The sequence below is a fragment of the Bacillus rossius genome, chromosome 1 (genome assembly GCF_032445375.1).
Source record: "Bacillus rossius redtenbacheri isolate Brsri chromosome 1, Brsri_v3, whole genome shotgun sequence".
Taxonomy (NCBI): Eukaryota; Metazoa; Arthropoda; class Insecta; order Phasmatodea; family Bacillidae; genus Bacillus; species Bacillus rossius.
This window is the reverse complement of record NC_086330.1, coordinates 263,913,334-263,932,905: the sequence shown is the minus strand read 5'-3', so window position 1 is coordinate 263,932,905 and position 19,572 is coordinate 263,913,334. Positions and strand designations below refer to the sequence as shown.

Below are 19,572 nucleotides of genomic sequence, written 5' to 3'. Positions count from 1 at the left end.
GTAAACTAATTTCATACAATTAAATATATATATTTCATAATATAGGCTACATTAAAATTTTGCACAGTTCTGATATAAAATGTATTAGAAATAAAAAATAATTATATTTTTTGGTATTAAAATAATTTTTAATAATAAAATTTTTTAACGAAATACGAACACATATATAAAACCAGAGGTCCTCTAGAATTTTGATTTACAAGTTCCAAGCAGAAATTGTTTATTGTTAATTTTATTATATCAAAAATCATTCATATAAGAAAAAATAATATGTATATCTCAATAGATGTAACATGAATACACCCTATCATATGCATTAAATATATTTTAAGTAATCCCTAAATAAGACCAAGTTTATTGAGTGTCGCAGTACGCAGCGTGTTTCAAAGCCCGCCGGCCGTGAAAGATCAGTACGGCCGCAGTACACTGCAACGCTCGGGCAGCTTTAATGAGGCAACTAATTATGCTAGACTCTTTATAAATATACTATCTTAAAGCTTAAAGTATAATTATAAACTTTTATTTAGACATTTTTTCGCACTGGGCTCTTCAAATCGGTGTAAATCATATTTTTATCTGGGTGGCAAAGATAAAAAAAAATATATGTCGTGAATTAATCGCTTTATATCATATCTTAAATATTAAAAATTTAATTTTTTTCTAACATTAATGGGTGTATTACAGTTTCTAGATTATTTTGTTAGGTTTACGAACAGTCAAAATTAAAAACTGTATAAATGGGTAGCATTTTAATGGACTGATGCAAGTTGCTGTCACCTAGGACTTAAATGCAAATTTTCGGTGATAACGCACAAGGTCTACAGCGGTAAACTTTCGGTATGTTATTAAGCGTAGTCAACTCTACCACAGTACAAAAATTCAGCTTTGGACAAATTGTTCACAGGTTGTCTTGGTTTCCTGGAGTAACACGAAAGTCTACGCGGGGAAGGGTGGCTACCTGATCCGAGAATGAAGGATAAGGCGAGATGGGAAGCGAAGATAAGAGCTGGTTGGGTGTCCATGTTGGAGAGAGAGAGATAAAGAGAGAGAAAGGCGATATTGTGGAAGACCTTCGAAAGATTCCCGCTAGATGGCAGGCCTCAGAGCTGCAACATTCGACAACCTCCCAAATCTCACCCGCTAGCTTATATACGTGCTGGCTGGCCATACAGTAGTAATAAACAAGCATTTATGAAGCACTTAAGCTCATTTCCAACAAATTCTGACGAATGACTGTTTTTGTCATGCACCAATCCCCTTAATTGAATATTGTGTGCTGACTTGGTGCGTAAAGGGTCATAACTAGACTAGTTTACACCCAGGTCAAGAACTCTCATTACACACACACCCCTTCCCCCTTTTCCAAAACAAGCAAACGAAAACCCCTTACATCGCCAGCAAAAAATAAATTCCACTTTTTCCAATATTTTTTATTCAACTTAGATGGCAAATAAACAGATTGCTTTGCAGCCATTTCATTCTTAATACATCGTAAGTTGAACAGTATAAGAAAAATATCAGTTATTTTTAATACTTTATGATATTAATATATGCAAAGTATACAGTTTATTTTCCCGGAAATTGTTTTTGTGTTATAACAACATGATATTCAGATATAATAATACGGACGCGAGAGACCAGACCACGGTGCCAGGTTCGGAGCTGGCTGGCGACCCTGCACGGCCACTGCCGTCACGCACCGGGTCACGTGCCTCCACTGACTGGCATGCCACGCGTGCATGGCCGGATTAAAAGGGTCGTTGCTTCCCCCCCCCCCTCTTTCGCCCACCACTCCACGCGCACTGTCTATCTCGGCACTGTTATCTATCGCCGAGCGGCCTTGGGAATTCCGCGGGCCGCCGCGCGGAGTGACGTGAAAGAGCGCCGCCTTTCTAAACTGATCGGGCTTCGGGTCGGCCCGGGATGACGCGACATGTCACAGCTGCTCTCGTCGGTTCGAAAAGGGCGCCCAAGTACTTAAGCAGCGACGCCGGCCTCCGCGACAGTTCCACATGAGTACCGCAAGAGTTCCGAGCGAGTTCCGAGAGTTCGAAGAGTTCCATGAGGAGTGCCGCGTGCGTGCCGAGTTCCGAGCAGATTGCGAGCGAACGGAAGTGCGACATCGTTGAAGAGAGTGAGATCCCCCCCCCCCCCCCCCCACCGAGAGTGGCATGACACGGAGTTCAACTGGATCGTGAGTGTGGCGACCGAGTGTGTGTGGGGAGGTGCGGGGTAAGGGGCGGACCACTGTCGAGCCTAGCTCCAGTGAGGAGTGGGAACTGAGGAACTTCACAGACATTGAGTGACTTGAGAATAATCATTTCGAAGTGCCAGTGATTTGTGATAGGACATTTTTGAGTAAATATTAATAATTAATGAAACTGTAATATAACTTAATTGGGTTATGTTATCTTCAAAGATTTGTGCATTGGGAGTGCATGACTTGATGTAAGTTTTTGGACATACGCCATTGCTAAGCAAGCAATGGCGTATGTCCAAAAACTTACATCAAGTTAATTGGGTTATCCCTTACGAATCCAGTTATCGCTATTATTTATCATAACACTATATTTCTTAAGTGAAAACTGCTCCGTCGGTTTAGCGCCCAGGGTGCAGGCCGAGTCGGAACGTCCACGGGCGGGCGTGTACCTGGATGGTGATGTCCAGCAGCGAGATGCCGGGCAGCCCCCGCAGCGACGCGCCGATGACGTCCAGCGCCCGACGGTCGCCCGAGCAGCGGACCGTGTGCGGCAGGTCGCACGAGCAGCTCGCCGAGGGCGGCCGGCTGAGTTCCGGGCAGCGCCAGGGGGCGGCGCGCGCCGCGCCCACCACCAACACCGCCACCACCATCAGCATCCTGCAAGCACACGGCAACCACAGTGGTTTCAACCAAGTGGATTTTATAAAAAAAAACGAATTTTAAAAAATATTTTATCTCAATATTTTTTAATGAAATGTCTAATTCCATTCTAATAACAACATTAAATGTTTGCTCGTAAATGTTGTTTGTGATTTACAATATACACTAATCAGGATCTTATCATTTAAATTATCTGAATATGTTGTAAATTATACCCAGATAAATAACTACTCCTTTAAAATTAAATTAATTATTGAATTGTAGTCAAAGTATAAAAAAAGTGGAAACAAATAAATTTATTATTTTAAAAAAAATCATATTCTGTGGGAAATCCACGACTGTAATGTAATCCCCAATCTGTGTGAAACACCCATTCTATGTAGAATCCTCTTCCTTTGAGAAGTACCCATTCTATGGTTAAGTCCCAGTAAGATTTGCCGTTGCTAAACTTCAATTATTTGATGTTATAACTTTTCGGGTTTAAAATGAGTGGCAAAAAGCGGGATGTTGTATTGCTTCTTTTGTACATGCTGAAACCCAAAAAAAAAAAAAAAAAAAAAAAAGTCCAGAAAGGCGGCATTTATTGGTGCCACTTCACGTGGCGGCCTCGGAAAACCAGCAGAATTCCCAGGCCACTAAAAGTGCTGGGAGGATGGCGGGGAGCAGAGGGGGATCGTTAGCCATACCCTTGTAATCTCGCCCAGGCACGCATGGCATGCATGATGTCAGCGCCCATGTGGGGCTGCTGGCCAAGCTCGCTGGTAGGCCTGCTCAGGTACCTGACATGCATCGCGGCCTTGCCTCTTAGCACGCATGTAACACTGCCCACTCCTTAAACCTGTTTGTCCCGAATAGGTAACGCATCTCTTCCGGCATATTCCCTCAATCACTTCAAATGTACCACTTTCATCCATCCTCTCTTCCTCTCTGGATGCGGTAGACTACATCATTTAGCCGCTTCAAGACTTCAAACGTGCCTTCCCATGCTGCTTGAAGGTTAGGGCACCTTCCCTTCCTTCGTAGTGGGTTGTACAGCCTCACCAAATCGCCCTCCCCAAATCTAGTTGAGTTAGCCTTCAGGTTGTACCTCATATTCATTTGATTCGATGCTAATCGAAGATGTTTTTGGGATTCTTCTAGAATAAGTGCCATTCGCTCCTCTAGGCGATTTACATAATCGGTGTTGCTGGTCAGCTCCCTGCAAGGATGGCCAAACTTTATGTCTCAGGGCAGCCTCAACTCCTGTCCAAACACAAAACTCGCAGGGTCTCCCCAGTGGAGTCATGGCAAACCTATATGCCATCAGGAACAACTGGATGTGCCAAAATCTTGGCAAGGTGTTCTTCTAGAGTTCTGTTAAACCTCTCCACCATGTCATTGGACTGAGGGTGTAAGGCTGTAGTCCTGGTTTTATTTATTCCCAGCAACCGACACACTCCTGAAGTATTGTCGACTCGAAATTGTGGCCTTGGTCTGAGTGGCGCTCCAAATATACCCCAAATCTACAAATGAAGTTGTTGACTATTGAATTCTGCAATGGTAGTGGCTTATTGGTTAGGAAGTGATTAAGCCACTGGCCACTTACTGAAGTAATCCATCGCTACCAGAATATACCGGTTACCATATTTAATCTTGAGAAATGGTCTACCGATGTCGATAGCTATCCTCTCAAAAGGAACCCCGACATTTTAGGCCCTCATTTTCCCATGACTCTGGTGTTGTGGCCCTTTTTAAGCCAAGAATGCTTTACATTGTCTACACCAAGCATCCACATCCTTGTGACACCTTAACTAATAGTAGCATTGATGGATCTTGGCTAGAGTTTTGTTCACCCTTAGATGACCACCAGAGGTACTATCATCACAGGGCAGTCTCAACTCCTGGAAGGAGTAGTTGCATTGTTACTAATTTTCCATTTTGACTCTCCCATGCCCTCATTGCAGCCCATTCGCCATCAAGAAATCCCACTCTGCTCATTAGGCTTTCATAGCCCTTCAGTCACTGGAGATCTCAAGCCATATTGGATATCCAGTACCATTTTCTAGCCAGCTTATAATGGGTGACATGTAAGTATCTTACCGCTGTGCTGCTTTCAAGCTGACTTCTCATTTATCTTCCCCATTAGTTATCGATGTTCGATACATGGGAGAGGGTAGCTGCCCTTTTTTGTGATGTCATTCAGTTTCTGGTAGTCCATAAAAAACCTCATTTGACCATCCTTCGCCACTAAAACAACTAGGGAAATCCAAGGACTCGCTGATGGTTTTATTACCCCCCCCCCTTTATCATACCCGCGATCAACTTCTCTGCTTCTTCCTGTTTTGCTAGAGGCAGCCGCTGTGGTGCCTGTCGGATTGGCTCTGCATCACCTGTATTGATGCGATGGTAGACCAGACTTGTTTTCCCAAAGTCAGTATCCCCTAAGGAAAATACACCCTGGTTGCTTACTATAAAAGCTGTGACTTCTTCTATTTCTTTATCTGTTAGAATACTTCGGCATCGCCTTAGTAAATGTTCTAGATTTGGGTTCATTACTTGCACATCGCTTCTAAAAGGTGAGGAAGATTCACATTGGTCTACCCAAGAGACTGGTTCACAGATTACTATTGGGTATCCTTATTTAAGAACCCTTGTTTACAAATCGAGGTTGGCCACCCTGACCAGTACAACCTCGTCCAACCTGCAATGTGTTAAGCGACCAGAAGCATTTTCAATCCTAATGTCATTTCTGTCTCTATCAGGCAGCTCATGTTGCTCCTGGAGTCTTTCATAATCCTAGCTGCTATTATCTGCTCATGGTTTGCTGGAATTGAAACAGATCAATTGCATTACAGGAACTTCTGATTAGTCGGGGGTAAATAAGGCCTCCTCTTCATCTTTAATTTTAAATGCCTGTCCTTCCATGTCAATAACGAATTTGTACCGATTCATAACCTCCACTCCTAGAATTACATCATCGGTAATATCAGCAACAAGAAATGTCTGTGTTGATGTCCAAGTTCCAATCCTTACCTCCAAATCCAGCTGTCCATGCACAGGTGAAGTGTCTCCAGTGGCTGTTTTTATTCGTAATGGGATCGGTGTTCTCTTCAGCTTTTCCCTACTTACAATGTCTGTGCAAACTACAGATGACGAAATCCCTGTGTCAACAGTAAGACACTGTATGCCATTCATCCAACCATTAAACAAGAAACTGCAATGGCTTCTACAAAGTACAGATTAAGGAAGAACCCTATGGGCTACAATTTTCTGTAGAGCCGACATGCGCCCCCTCATGCCAGCTGCTGCTCGTTTCCCTGTTGGTCGTCCTGTTACTATTCCTGTTCGGTGTCTTCTTGAGTGTCAGACAGTCCCTCAGGTTGTGTCCTGATTCATTGTAGACGAAGCACCTCAGGCATCATCCTACTCTTCTGATCTATTTACTTGGAGTGCATTCAGTAGCTTCTTCAATGCCCTGAGAATATCAACTTCATTAGTGGTGTTTTTAGCATTTGCTCCATTGTAGGGCTTCAGTCCAGCTCTCCTTGTCCTGATGCTTGTGTTCCTTGAGGCACTGTGTGTGGCCTCAATTTCCAGGGCATGGACCAAGACATCGCAGCTCTTCTTGTGCCGGGCTAAACGAAGAGTTTGCTGAACTTCCGCATCTTGGAGTCCGTCTATAAACACATTGGTGGTTAGCTGCTGGTGGAACTCTGTTAGTGCTTCTAGATAGGCGAGGTGCACAAGTCGCTTAATGTCGTCTTCGAATTCTTGGAGTGTTTCTGAAGATCGCTGTTGATATGTTTTCAGAGCTGTTCTATACATCTCGTCCATATGTCGGCCCTCATACCTAAGCTCAATGCCTCTACTAATATTTCATAGTCTTTCTGGTCTGGGACTGGTATGGTCTGCAGCAGCTATAGTGGAGATCCTCTCAGGGCCAAGAAAACTGTCTCCTGTACACTGTCCACGAAAATTCTTATCGAAGGTGGGTGCCTTAGTGGCTCCTGGAAGTGCCCTCAACTTTAACATCCTCGGAGAAACATTTACGATTCGTAGCAGCAGATACTTCTTTGATAATCCGTCGGAACTGCTCGGTTACAGCTTCTCCATGCCATTCAGTGTCCAGTTCGAGCTGAATTATCTGTTGTTCCTGTTGTGCGAGATGCTGCTCCAAACACTTGACTTTACCTTAGAACTGAATTCTGGTTTCGTCGATTCTCTTCTTCTTTACTTCTTGAGCAGCAACTATTTCGTTTCGCATCTCTTCTTGAACCCTCTTCATTTTTTCTTGGTTCTTCTTCATGTCTTCAATCTCAGGTATCATATCATTTTTCATCTCTTAATGGCAGTTTTGCATTTCATTCATCATTTCTTCTGGGCTATTATAAATTTTATTGTTCATCTCTTCTTGACCATTCTTCATTTCTTTTTTATTTCTTCTCTGCCATTCTTCATTTACTCTTGGTTACTCTCGATTTTATTATTTATTTCCTCCTGACCCTTCTTCATTTCCTCTTGGCCCTACTTCATTTATTCAATTTTATTTTTATTTCAGCCAAGAAAGCCATTATGTTTTTAAGTTTGTCGGCCGCCACCTTTCGTGTCTACATACACTACCAGCCTATCACTACTGTCCTATTAACTACAATGTAATTTCCCCTCTGAGCTAACCTAAACCCCTAATAAAAACTAACACTTACTATACTACTATACCACTCAAAACTAACTACAGTTTCTAAACTAACTGAAATATCGAATAACTGAATTTGTTATAATGTTTTAGTTATAAATTTTAGTTAAAAACAACTGTAGACTAAACCTTTTAATTAGGGTTATCCCACTCCGACACCAAAATGTTACGAGTATAATGTAGAAGAACATGGTTCGTAAGGGATAGCCCAATCAAGTTTTTTTTTATAATTTTATTCATTACTTTTATTTACATTACTAATAAATATTTGTTCTTAACAATGTATGATCATCAATCACTCGCGCTTAAAAATGTTTATTCACAAGTCACTCAATGGCTGTCAAGTTCCACAGTTCGCACTCCTCCCTGGAGCTGGCTCGACAATGATTCGCCCCATACTTCGTGCCTGTCCGCACACACGCAGCCTCGCGCCACTCAGTCGCACTGTCACGGTCCCGTCGCTCCTCGTCGCGCCACTCTCGAGAGGGTCTCACCCTCTTCACCGATGTCGCACTTCCCTTCACTCGCGGAACTCTCCGTACTTTCGGAACTCCCGTAGAGTCCGGCGTCGTCGCTTATATCTCCATGGCGTCCTTCTCGAAGGGACGAGAGCGGCTGTGACGTGTCTCGTCATCCCGGGCCAACCCGACGCTCTAAAAAATCAGAAAGGCGGCGTTTATTCGCGCCACTCCTCACAGTAGCCTCGGGAAACTCGCCGAATACCCAGGCCGTTGAAAGTGTTAGTGATAGTAGTTAGAAGTGTGGTGGTAAGCGGGGAGCTTACGGGAATGGTTAGCCAGACCCTTGTAATCCGGCCGGGCACACGTAGCATGCGTGACGTCAGCGCCCGTGCGGGGCCACTGGCCAGACTCGCTGGAAGGCTCGCTCAGGTAACTGGCACACGTCGCGGCCTTGCCTGCTAGCACGCATGTGACCATACCTTACAATAATTAATACCTTAACTCTATATTATAATAATTGTAATATAATTGCATGTTATAATATAATTTATATAGGTCTGGGAAACTGTGCAAAATAAAGGTCTACATCTTTAGAGAAGTTTTCAAGACATGGAAAGAGTTTAGATCAAATCATCCAAAAATCATATTTCCTCACTTTTTGGTTTTTTGCTAATTATGAGTCAACCACTTGGACTACAGGCTCCGTTCTGTGCTGGAATTAAAGCTAAACAGATTTTCTACATCTTTAATCTTAATCATTTCACTCGTATAAGTATTTTTCCCAATATTTTTTTTAAAATTTGACCTACAACATAAAATGTCACATTATGGAAAAAAAACTATTTTTGAAGTGTTGTATCTTGTTAAAATTTATTAGCTCTAAAGTTGAGCTAAAATTGGGGCCTTTATGTTAAATAAAATATATAAGTGAATATTTCGCTACCACACATACTTATGAAATTATAAGCGAAAAACAAACAAAAAATGTGCGATATTTTTTTTTTTGCGAATATCAAAAAACTCACACTGAAATTTTGTTGGATAACTCCATATTCGGATTCATAACCACAATAAACATAGGGGACGATAATACAACCGACTACTGGATTTCATTTGCAACGATAGGCCGTTTTGGATACCATTTGCCTGGGCTATATGGCTAAAACGCGTATTTCCAGGGTTATTTTTTTAGACATGAAACGCCCGATAAATATTCTTAAAGCACCCAAGGGCCTTGCGTTATACCTTTACCTATTTTCATTTCTCTGACATATAATGTTATGGTTACCGCTCAAATTGTCCTGTGAACGACGAGAAGACTGCGCACCAGTTCAGAGACATGCGCTTAGAAGCGACACCGCGCTAGAAGCACCAGCGAGCGTCACACTTGTCATCCCGCCTCACCAACACAGAAACGCCCCTGATTAGACGAGCCCCTTAGCGTCGTAGCAGTATCAAAGCCCGGCTCTTAATCCTGTCCGATGCGCGCCGCGCTATTGCAGCGCGCCTGCTGGCAACACTGCCACTATTACAGGGATAAGAGCCACACCCGAACAGTTGTAGTCCAGTCCCTTAGGATAGAAAATTGAAGTCCGTATGCTCCTTCGTGAAGAAAGCAAGAGACAAATTTTATTGTGTTCTTATATGTCCCAGGATACCGAAATGCCTTGGTGCCACTTTCACAGTGACGTCATTATAAATTGGCGGCCATTTAAAAATGGCCGCCAATTGCATTCATAAAACAAACTGTATCTCTGCTTTCCTTCATCCGATTTTCATTTTGTTTTTTTTATTAGACAGATATTTTAACGGTGATTACATTTGTTGTCTACTAGATTTTTCATAGGTCTAACCATTTTCCTAAAATTTTGGAAAAATTGAATATTTAAGAATTTTTATTTTAAATATCTTATTACTGTGAAAAAACAAAGCTGTACACGATAATAAGTGTTTCATGAAACTTAAAGATAATTTATTAAGCTTTAATTTTATATATTACACAATGATAATGATCTTCAGTACAGCAACATAGTTAGTGAATTCATCTGGGAAAGTGTACTTTTGTAATTGATAAAAAATGTCATAAATATTTCTGCTTGTTCTATCTTCTCTCTAACCTGTGATTTTAATTTAATATAATTTAATTTTATGTTGCAGGTGAACTGTTGAGTAAGCTATGATGGAGAACATAAAATCAGATGCTAAGTTCGACCTGCCACCTTCTGCTAAGAGAAGGCGAACTTCGGAAACAACATGGACACTGTGTTTATTGTGCCAGTTAGAGACTGCAGAAAGTGTTTCGGAACCAAAACGTAAAGAAAGTTATGAGAAGTTATACAACTGTATCACAGAGCGAGCAACATGGAATGACTTGAACTTTGTGGAGTTGAAAATGTGCCTAGGTGAGTTGACAGCAACAGACTTTGAAGTAAACAAAGCAAAGTGGCATCGTTCTTGCTATCAAAATGCCACACATAAAGGGCATATGGAACGTGCCCACAGAATGTTCATTGAACAGTCCCGAAGTACAATAGAGTGTCAACAAGAATGTAGCTCTTCTCTAAATTTACCATACACAAGAGCAAAAACTAGTGTTTATGTGAAATCTGTTTGCATTTTTTGTGACAATGGTCCAACCAACCACAATAAACTACATTTAGTGCAAACTGATATTGCCGGGGAAAAACTGTTGAAAGCTGTAGAACTCAGTAATGACGATAGGTTACGTGTGCGAGTAAATGAAAGTTTAAATCCTGCAGATGCTCATGCCATTGATGTAATGTATCATAAAAATTGTTGGAATACAAATGTGAACAACAAGCTGCGGCAAGTAAATGTTCCATATCAAAAGCAAGATAAATTTGTTGAGGCATCAGACATTGAATTTATTAATTCGCTAAGAGATTTTTTGGAACAAGGACATGTTGTTAGTATGACAGAATTGGAAAATGTGTACAAAAATATTTGTCTAACAAATGGTGTCCCTGAAAGTGAAGTTAAGAGTAGACGGCAGATAAAGAAGTTGATTGAAGAACAACTTTTGGAGTTTGACGTGCTATTCAGTTCTCCAAAGCGTAAAAATGAATCGGAAAGGGTGTCATTGAAAGCAGTTAAAGATGTCGCAATGGCACAAGCAGAAGACGAAAATGTTGGAGAAAACCTGAGGAATTTGTACTCTGCAGCAAAGTGCATCAGAAAACTCGCATTGGGAGCAAAAAATTGGAACTTTGAAGGGTCTCTATTACAAGACAATGTGGATGATATTGTGCCAATGGAAATGTACTATTTCTTCAAGTGGTGCCTTGTTGGCCAAGTAGATATGTCCCATGTGAATGCTAGCAAATCGTCAGAAGTAAATAACAGAGCTGTACGACTTTCGCAAAGTTTGATGTATGAATGCATGTCATCACGCCAAGTAGCAAAGAAGGATTCCCAGTTATCTCGCCACATTCATGATGTACCAGTTCCATTAGCTGTTGGAATAGCTGTTCACAAAGAAAGCAGAAGTAAGAAACTTATTAAGATTCTAAATGGGTTTGGCTGCTGTGTTGATTACCATAGGATTTTACAACTAGAAGATCAGATAGTGGGTGAAGTTTTACATAGGATGGAAAAAAATGATGGTGTTTACATTCCTCCTGACCTGACAATAGGTAGGTTCATATTTTGTGCTGCGGATAATATTGACTTTCAAGAAGATACACGTGATGGGAAGCAAACCCTGCATGGAACTGTTATGGTAGTCTACCAAGAGATGCAAGAAGATGACACAAGTGTACCCCTGGTGTTAACTGGAAAATCACATAGTGAATCTGGGAGAAAAATTAGCTATAGCAAACAAGAAGCAGTACATCTGAGGTCAAAACAATTGAAACCATCTATGCCAGTTTTAAATGCAGAATTGAACACCAACATGTACAGTAATGTATTTGAAGGAGCAGAATTAGATAACACTGCTTGGTTGATACTACAGGCAACATCTGTATCTTCCTTGACTGAGCACCCTGATAAAGAATCAAATGATTTTTTTTTGAAGACAACTCAGTGAACATCAGCTTACCTGAAGCTAACCACACATATACTTGGTCTGCATACAACTCCCTCATAGGTTCAGTCCGTCAGAGAACTCGGGTGTGTGTACTGCCACTCATTGCTGAGTCACCTACGGACAGTCAAACTCAAATTAAGTTTATGAAGACCTTAGAGAAAATCAATACTATGGTGCAATGTAGCCAAAAGAAGGTGGTAGTCACTTTGGATATGGGACTTTATAGACCAGTTAAGCGCCTTGAATTCAACCACACCGACAACCAAAACAAATGGATCCTTCGACCTGGAGAGTTGCATATTATTATGGCTCAACTAAGAACTATAGGCAAATATATCGATGGCACAGGTATCCCAGAATTGTGGGTCGAGTCCAACATATATGGCCCTGCAACTATGAAACAAATCTTGGAAGGTAGGCATGTTCGGAGAGCACTAGAGGCTCATAAAGTCGTTCTCATATCTCTTTTTTCACTTTACCAAGAAGCATTTTTTGAGCAGTATCCAGAAGTGAAGCAGATTTTAAGTTTTAAGTTGAAAGTCCTTATTAAAGACTTTACTGATGGAGATGTTAAAATGGCTCACAAAGATCTTATGTATACTTTAACCTGTGAGGATATCATCAATAAGTTTGAATGTTTTGACTCTTCAAATGAAGTTATGAACCCTACCTTCAAAGTAATGAGGCAGTACATGAAGATGGTACAGTCCATGCTAGCATTTGTAAGCTCAGTACGCATAGGGGATTGGCATTTGCATCTTTCTTCCTTACATGACTTCACAAAATATTTCTTTGCAATGGACCTCTTCAACTACTCTGGCATGATTGCTTGGTACCTGGCTGAAATGGAAACACTTAAAACTACAGATCCAGAAATTTGGGAAGAGTTTGAAAAGGGAAACTGGGTAGTTAACAAAACACAAGTACCATTTTGTAGTTTGGGTGCAGATGAAGCCTTAGAGCATGAAAACAGGGCTATGAAAGTTATGGGAGGAATTGTAGGAATTACTCTTAATGAAAATGCAAGAACCCGTTTCTTTCTCACCTCTCCTGAGCTCACGCGGCTTGTAAAAGAAGCTAAGGATATGGCTGGATTTCAGGGATCCGATAAAACCAAACATCATGAACTGTCAAAAGTTGCTTCAGGAAGGCAAAGCAAAAATGTTTCAGCACTTTTGAAAACCCTTGAAAGAGTCGGGAATCCATTCAAATACTGCAGAGATGAATTGATAAACATTAGAACAATGTGTGTTATGCCTCAGAAGACGAAGGAAGATATGTGTAACATGTCAACCATAGGCCAAAAACAGTTTATTAAATTCACAACAGAGCGCATAATTACTGGTCAAGTAAACCTATGGGATCCCATAAAAAAATTAAATCTTAGCACCTGCAAACATTCAGTGAAGACAGTACAAATAAAAATGAAAGACACTGTTTTGGAACTGAAACAAGACAGGGACCTATTTGCGAGATTGCTCATAGTGGCCAGATCCCGTCCTCGGGTGGATGTGTGCGATACCATCAGTAATTATGAACTTTCTGTTGTACCACGTTCAATGTTTGCTCCTGATGGAACAATGTTGCACTGCTCTCAGAAGAGTAAGCTAATGGAACTACTCGAGTCATTACTAGACAACTTCCAGCATGAAGATAGCCACTCAGACATGGTCGAAGCAATGCAACCCAACTTAAGTGGCAGTGTTGCTATTATTGATGCCATGGCCGAGGTACAGGCGCTAGACAAACCACCTCACATTAAGACTTGTTCAGACTTGGCAGACCACTTTATAAACCGCATTACTAATAAATATCGTTCATACAAATGCATCCACTTGATATTTGACTCATACATAGAAGATTCCTTAAAGCAGTTCACTAGGGAAAGGCGCCGTGTTAATGTTGAGCCAACTCATTACCGAATTCAATCTGAAACTACTATTTATACAATTTCAAAACAGAAGTTCCTTTCCCATGAAAAGACAAAGAACGAATTGTCCAACCTTTTAGCTGAGCAGTTTCTAAAATATGCAGCACGCACAGGTCGGGATGTGGTAGTTGCTTGGCGTCAGATTGCTAAGGGCACAAATGAATGTGCATCTTTTCTGAGCAGTTCTCATGAAGAGGCAGATGCAAAGATCATTTTGCATGCCATAGAATCAAAAAAGGCTGGAGCAACACATTTAGACATCATCTCTCCTGACACTGATGTTCTTGTTCTTGCTTTGAGCAAGTATCCATCACTCCCACAAAACACAAATTTCATCACTGGAAGTAGAGACAGGAACAGAACTATACCACTTCAGCCACTGCACAGTAAATTGGGAAATCTAAAAGCTGAAGCACTTGTGGGTTTACACTCAATATCAGGAGCTGATATCACTGGCTCGTTTCACAAAAAAGGGAAATTAAGTTTCTGGAAGCCCTTCATGACTGCAGACAATAATGTTCTGCATGCACTGGCAAACCTTGGTAAAACTGAAGTAGTGTCTGATGATGTAATGCTGGAAATTGAGAGGTTCCTATGCAAAGTGTATGTTCCCAATACAACTATTACTACAATTGGAGAATTGAGATGGTGGCTTTTTACACAAAAGCAAGTGGTGGGTGAAAATCTCCCTCCAACGAGGTCTTCACTTAGATTGGCTATATTGAGGGCACATTTGCAGGCAATGGAATGGCATCAGTGCGACAAACGACATCCAAGTTCAGCAAATCCCACAGAGTTTGGCTGGAAATATGAAGATGGACACTTAGTCCCTGTTACTTGCAACAATATTCCAGCCCCTCAAGCAATACTTGAGCTTGTTAAGTGCAACTGTGTCAAAACAAAATGTCAAACTGTTCGCTGTAAGTGTTCAAAAAGTAACCTCCCCTGCACAGAAATGTGTAATTGTGGTGGAGATGCTGACTTGTGTAGAAACAATTTGAACAGTGAAACATTCACATTCGAAAGTGACGATGAAGATGAAAATGGTGTTCATTTCATGTGAAATCAAAATGATTAAAAATATTCATGACAGCTGTATTATTATGTCTACATAATGCAATTATTATGTACCTAATTATAACTCTATTTATGAGACAATGCGACATGAGATGCTATTTGAGCAATAATTTCAGTTTTTTAAATATTTTTTTTATGTTATGCATAAGAACGCCAAAAATGAGTACATGGTTTGTTTAAAAGTTTAATTTCGCACCAAGAAATATAAGAATAAAAAAATTTCATTGGTTTGATAAGACTATTCATATTTGTGTTTTCTTTTTTTGTTAACAACATGTTCTCCTTAACACAATAACAAAATAATACAGATATATTCACTTGTAGTGTAAATATTATGCATACATTGAAAACAAACTACATGAGTATTAAACAAATCATCAAATAAAATAAATAAAGTTTAATAAGGAGCATTTGTCAATTACAAAAATACACTTTCCCAGATTAATTCGCTTACTATGTTGCTATACTGAAGAACAGAATCTTGTGTAATATATCAAATTAAAGCTTAACAAATTATCTTTAACTTTCATAAAACACTAATTATCGTTTACTGCTTTTTTGTTTCACAGTAACAAAATATTTAAAATAAAAATTCTTAAATATTTAGTTTTTCCTAATTGTTTTGAAAATGGTTAGACCTATGAAAAATGTAGTAGGCAACTAATTTAATCACCGTTAAAATATCTGTCTAATAAAAAAAACAAAATGAAAATCGGATGAAGGAAAGCAGAGATACAGCTTGTTTTATGAATGCGATTGGCGGCCATTTTGAAATGGCTGCCAATTTATAATGACGTCACTGTGAAAGTGGCACCAAGGCATTTCGGTATCCTGGGACATATAGGAACACAATAAAATTTGTCTCTTGCTTTCTTCACGAAGGAGCATACGAAATACCCTAACGGCCCCTACTATTGACCAAAGTTTACCGATCGCTGATGACAAAATTCCATATTACAAGGATTTGTGTATTTTATAGTTATAGAGTATTTTAAATAACTATAACCTAACCTAAACAACATGTCATTTTAGTTACGATGATTTAACGTTACATAACCTCCCGGAAAAAAATAACGAGCTACACTGACCGGACCTAACCTAACATAACACTTTACTTCGGTAAACTTAAGCACTGTTCGGGTTGTGGTTGTGGTTTTCATCCCTGTGAACTTAGGCTATCCAATCATCGTGGGAGACGAGTGTGGTGTGTATTCAGCATAGGGGCGTGCTCATGAGCCCAAACATATGAGCCAACAAGCACTGTTTCTTGACTCCCTAATCACGACATTTCTAGACGTGATTTTTCTCCAGTGGTCCTCACACCCGCCTCCACACCAGAGACACAATGAACCACCATATATTTACACATGGAGACGTCCACCACATTTCCACACGACTCGGATAGGGAGCCATGTAAAACTCTTGTCATTAAATGTAGTATTTCTAATTTTAATCACGTTCTTCGTAAAATAAAATAAAAAATAGTGAGCGAGTCCTTCAGTACTCACCAGTGATGTGTAAATATCTAACCTCGAAAACGAGAAAATTCATGTCTTTTCAAGTTGCGAATAAATTTAATAATACAAAACCCGGACAGAAATTAAACGTAGAATTCTTTGAAATAATGCCGAGCGAGATAAATATACGCAAATGGTGTTTTCAACTACATTTCTTGGCACTAATCACACGTAGTTTCCGCACCTACCGCTAGAATTCGCTGCTGGAGCAGCTACGTCGACTATCGAATCATTCGATTTGCACAGCGAAAGATAATTATCAGCGTTGGGCTGTTTCCTAAAATATACCGATTACGATTCTATTTTCGATTCCTAAACTAAAGGTTCGATTCTTCGAATCGATTTCGATTCCTTAAATTGTTTTAATGATGAAGTTTAACAGAATACTGTACTCAGAAAAAAAGGTGGTGTGTTTTCAAAAATGTAATTGCATTAAATTTTTTTCTGTGCACAAAGTTACCTTAGTTTTATCAGGTGCACTAACAAACTTACGTTTGAGAGATTCCGTTGGCCCACCTGTAGACACTGATGATGATATGGGATTCGGCTTCTCTTCAACAGTTTTCGTATTGAAATCTTGCAATTCCTTGCTGTGAAATGTTCTGACATTTTAGTGCAAATTTGAAGTAGATTTACTTGACCCTCCTCTCGAAATAAATTTCCCACAAAAATTATACATAGCTTTAACATCTTCACTATCATTTACACTAAAAAATTTCAAAATATAACTTGCTTTTTCCGTGATAGTCATGCAAAATTAGTAACGTGTGTGTTATTTTGCAAGTCTAAACTAAGTTACAAAGAAAAAAACAATTTTAGGTGATTAAAGTTACAAATACTGTTAGGTTTTTCCATCATCACTTTTAAGTTAGTCAAAACCTTGTACAGTTAGGTTAAGAACAACTTATATTTTAAAACTGAACTAAACACTGATCCCAAATTACGTATGTTTAAAATTATGAATACACCTACACTCATTAGAACCTCATATTTACACATTTCAAAGGACCGGGGAAAAAAATGTGGAAAAACAAAGTAGTGCAAGATTTTTTGACGTGACAACGTCTAATAAATCGATAAACGCCGGCTGCACGCACGAAAAAGTGTCCCGTAACGCACATTGTCCCACTACGATGTGTCCCGTTACGCTCATTCGACGCTTGCGCCGCATCTATCTCTCTTCCACTCGATTGGAACAACAAAAGAATTGACTTTTCAGTCATGTTTTCGTCGTTTAAATTATTAATATTATGTAATTTAACGATCGTCCATCGATTTTCAGCACAATCGGTACGGTTATTTAAAAGTAATGTTGAATTTTCAAATACGTTTTTGTACGAACAATGGTGTTTTACAGTTACACATAATTATTCATATTACAGCCGGGAACTTTTTCACAAGTTTTAAAAAATATTGTAACACATTATAAATAAGTTTGGTGTATTTGGGATGCGTATTTGTTATAAAATCGTATTATAAAAACGAAATAATAATATTCCCCTACGGTGCTTCCATCTACGGTGACGGACGCGAACCGAACTAATCTCGCTATCTATCCGCTTCCGCGGCAACCAGGCACTCGTTAATACATATTTTCCTTTGTTTATCGCGAGGGGCGTTATTATTAATGCATTATAAATAAAAATTTCGTGCCCGGGGCCATAATTGCATATCATTTTGAGCACTGGAAGACATAAAAACGTAAAATATTCTCGACGAATTTTAATCTCGGCCCCAGCGCACCACGAGCGTCTGGGTTGGAGATTAAAGCCGAAATTATTTCTTAAACTTACTAATACATTAACTGCAAGGGCATTTTTATTAAATTCTACGTTTAATTTCACGACGAACAAACTTCGTTAAATGTGTAATTGCGAAAAAGCGTAAAACATTCTCGACGATCTTGAAGTTAAATAGCAAACATGTATAAAAGTTATAGTTAAAATAATCTGTTCGTTAAAGTAATAAACATATTTGAATTAACGAGTGCAAATAAAAGTAAATTTATCAATTAAATTGTAGATTTCTTTTCACTCCTTCTTTTTATCCGTACAAAATAGTGATAATTCAATAAAAATGATTCAATTTTATTCATAAATGTATGCAATCATTTCATCAATGTTTTGTTATGACGTTGTCACGTTAAACTATCGTCCGTAAACCGACTTTACAGACAACCCAATTTTTTTTATTATCATCATCTCAAAAGGATGGAAACAATAGGAAGAAAATATACACCAGACTAAATAACATTTCAGAGATACTTACGTTTTTATATATTAAGTATAATTTATTTATCTCACATAGTAAAAACAATAAATGCATCGAATCGTCAAAAGTTTAAAATCAAATTGAGGTTTTTGCGTAAGAGACGTGCACGTTTAAGCATCTCAAAATGTCCATTTTTTACGGTGAGATTTTCTTACACACATATATATTTTTTTTAACTCTGCTTATATTTTCGTGTTAATATTTAATTCATTTCAGATTTTTACCGGAAATAAATCTATAAAACAATCCACTACTTCAAAACAATTGTTTACGTTCAGCAATGGAACAAGTCACGTTTCTGTTGCATGTTGCAATGTTTGGAAACTCAGTACTACCAACGGCCGATCCAAAATATTTCTAATGTAGTAAAATGAGCGTCGCAAACATGGCAACGTTATATTTACATGAATTTGCTACATTGCTTTACAACGTACTTCGTGCATAATACGTTAAAGTTTAAAGGGGAACGATATAAAAATAAACTGAATTTTTGCATTCATAATCGAAGATTCCTTCGTGGCCGTGTTGTTATGGTGGAATGTGGCACAAAGAACAATTGTTTTTTACTATCTACAATGGTAAACAAAGCTGCCGTGACCTCAGAAAAATCAATAATCAATCGCTTTTTATATTGTGTTTAAATAAACTTCACGAAAACTTCTCGTATTACATCATCAATATATCTTACTATGTTGGGTATAAAATGTATCTTTCAAGCTTACAAAAACAATGAAAA

The 19,572-nt window shown here is 39.2% G+C and overlaps 1 protein-coding gene across 1 annotated transcript in view; it reads right to left on the bottom strand.

Moving 5' to 3' along the window:
• LOC134527545 (protein slit-like) overlaps positions 1 to 19,572 on the bottom strand; it is a 110,758-nt gene that overhangs the window by 75,355 nt on the left and 15,831 nt on the right. The window contains exon 2 of the mRNA XM_063360315.1: positions 2,650 to 2,857. Within this exon, the coding sequence (XP_063216385.1) occupies positions 2,650 to 2,856 (207 nt within the window). The 5' untranslated portion in view covers position 2,857. The remainder of the gene's footprint in view (positions 1 to 2,649; positions 2,858 to 19,572) is intronic.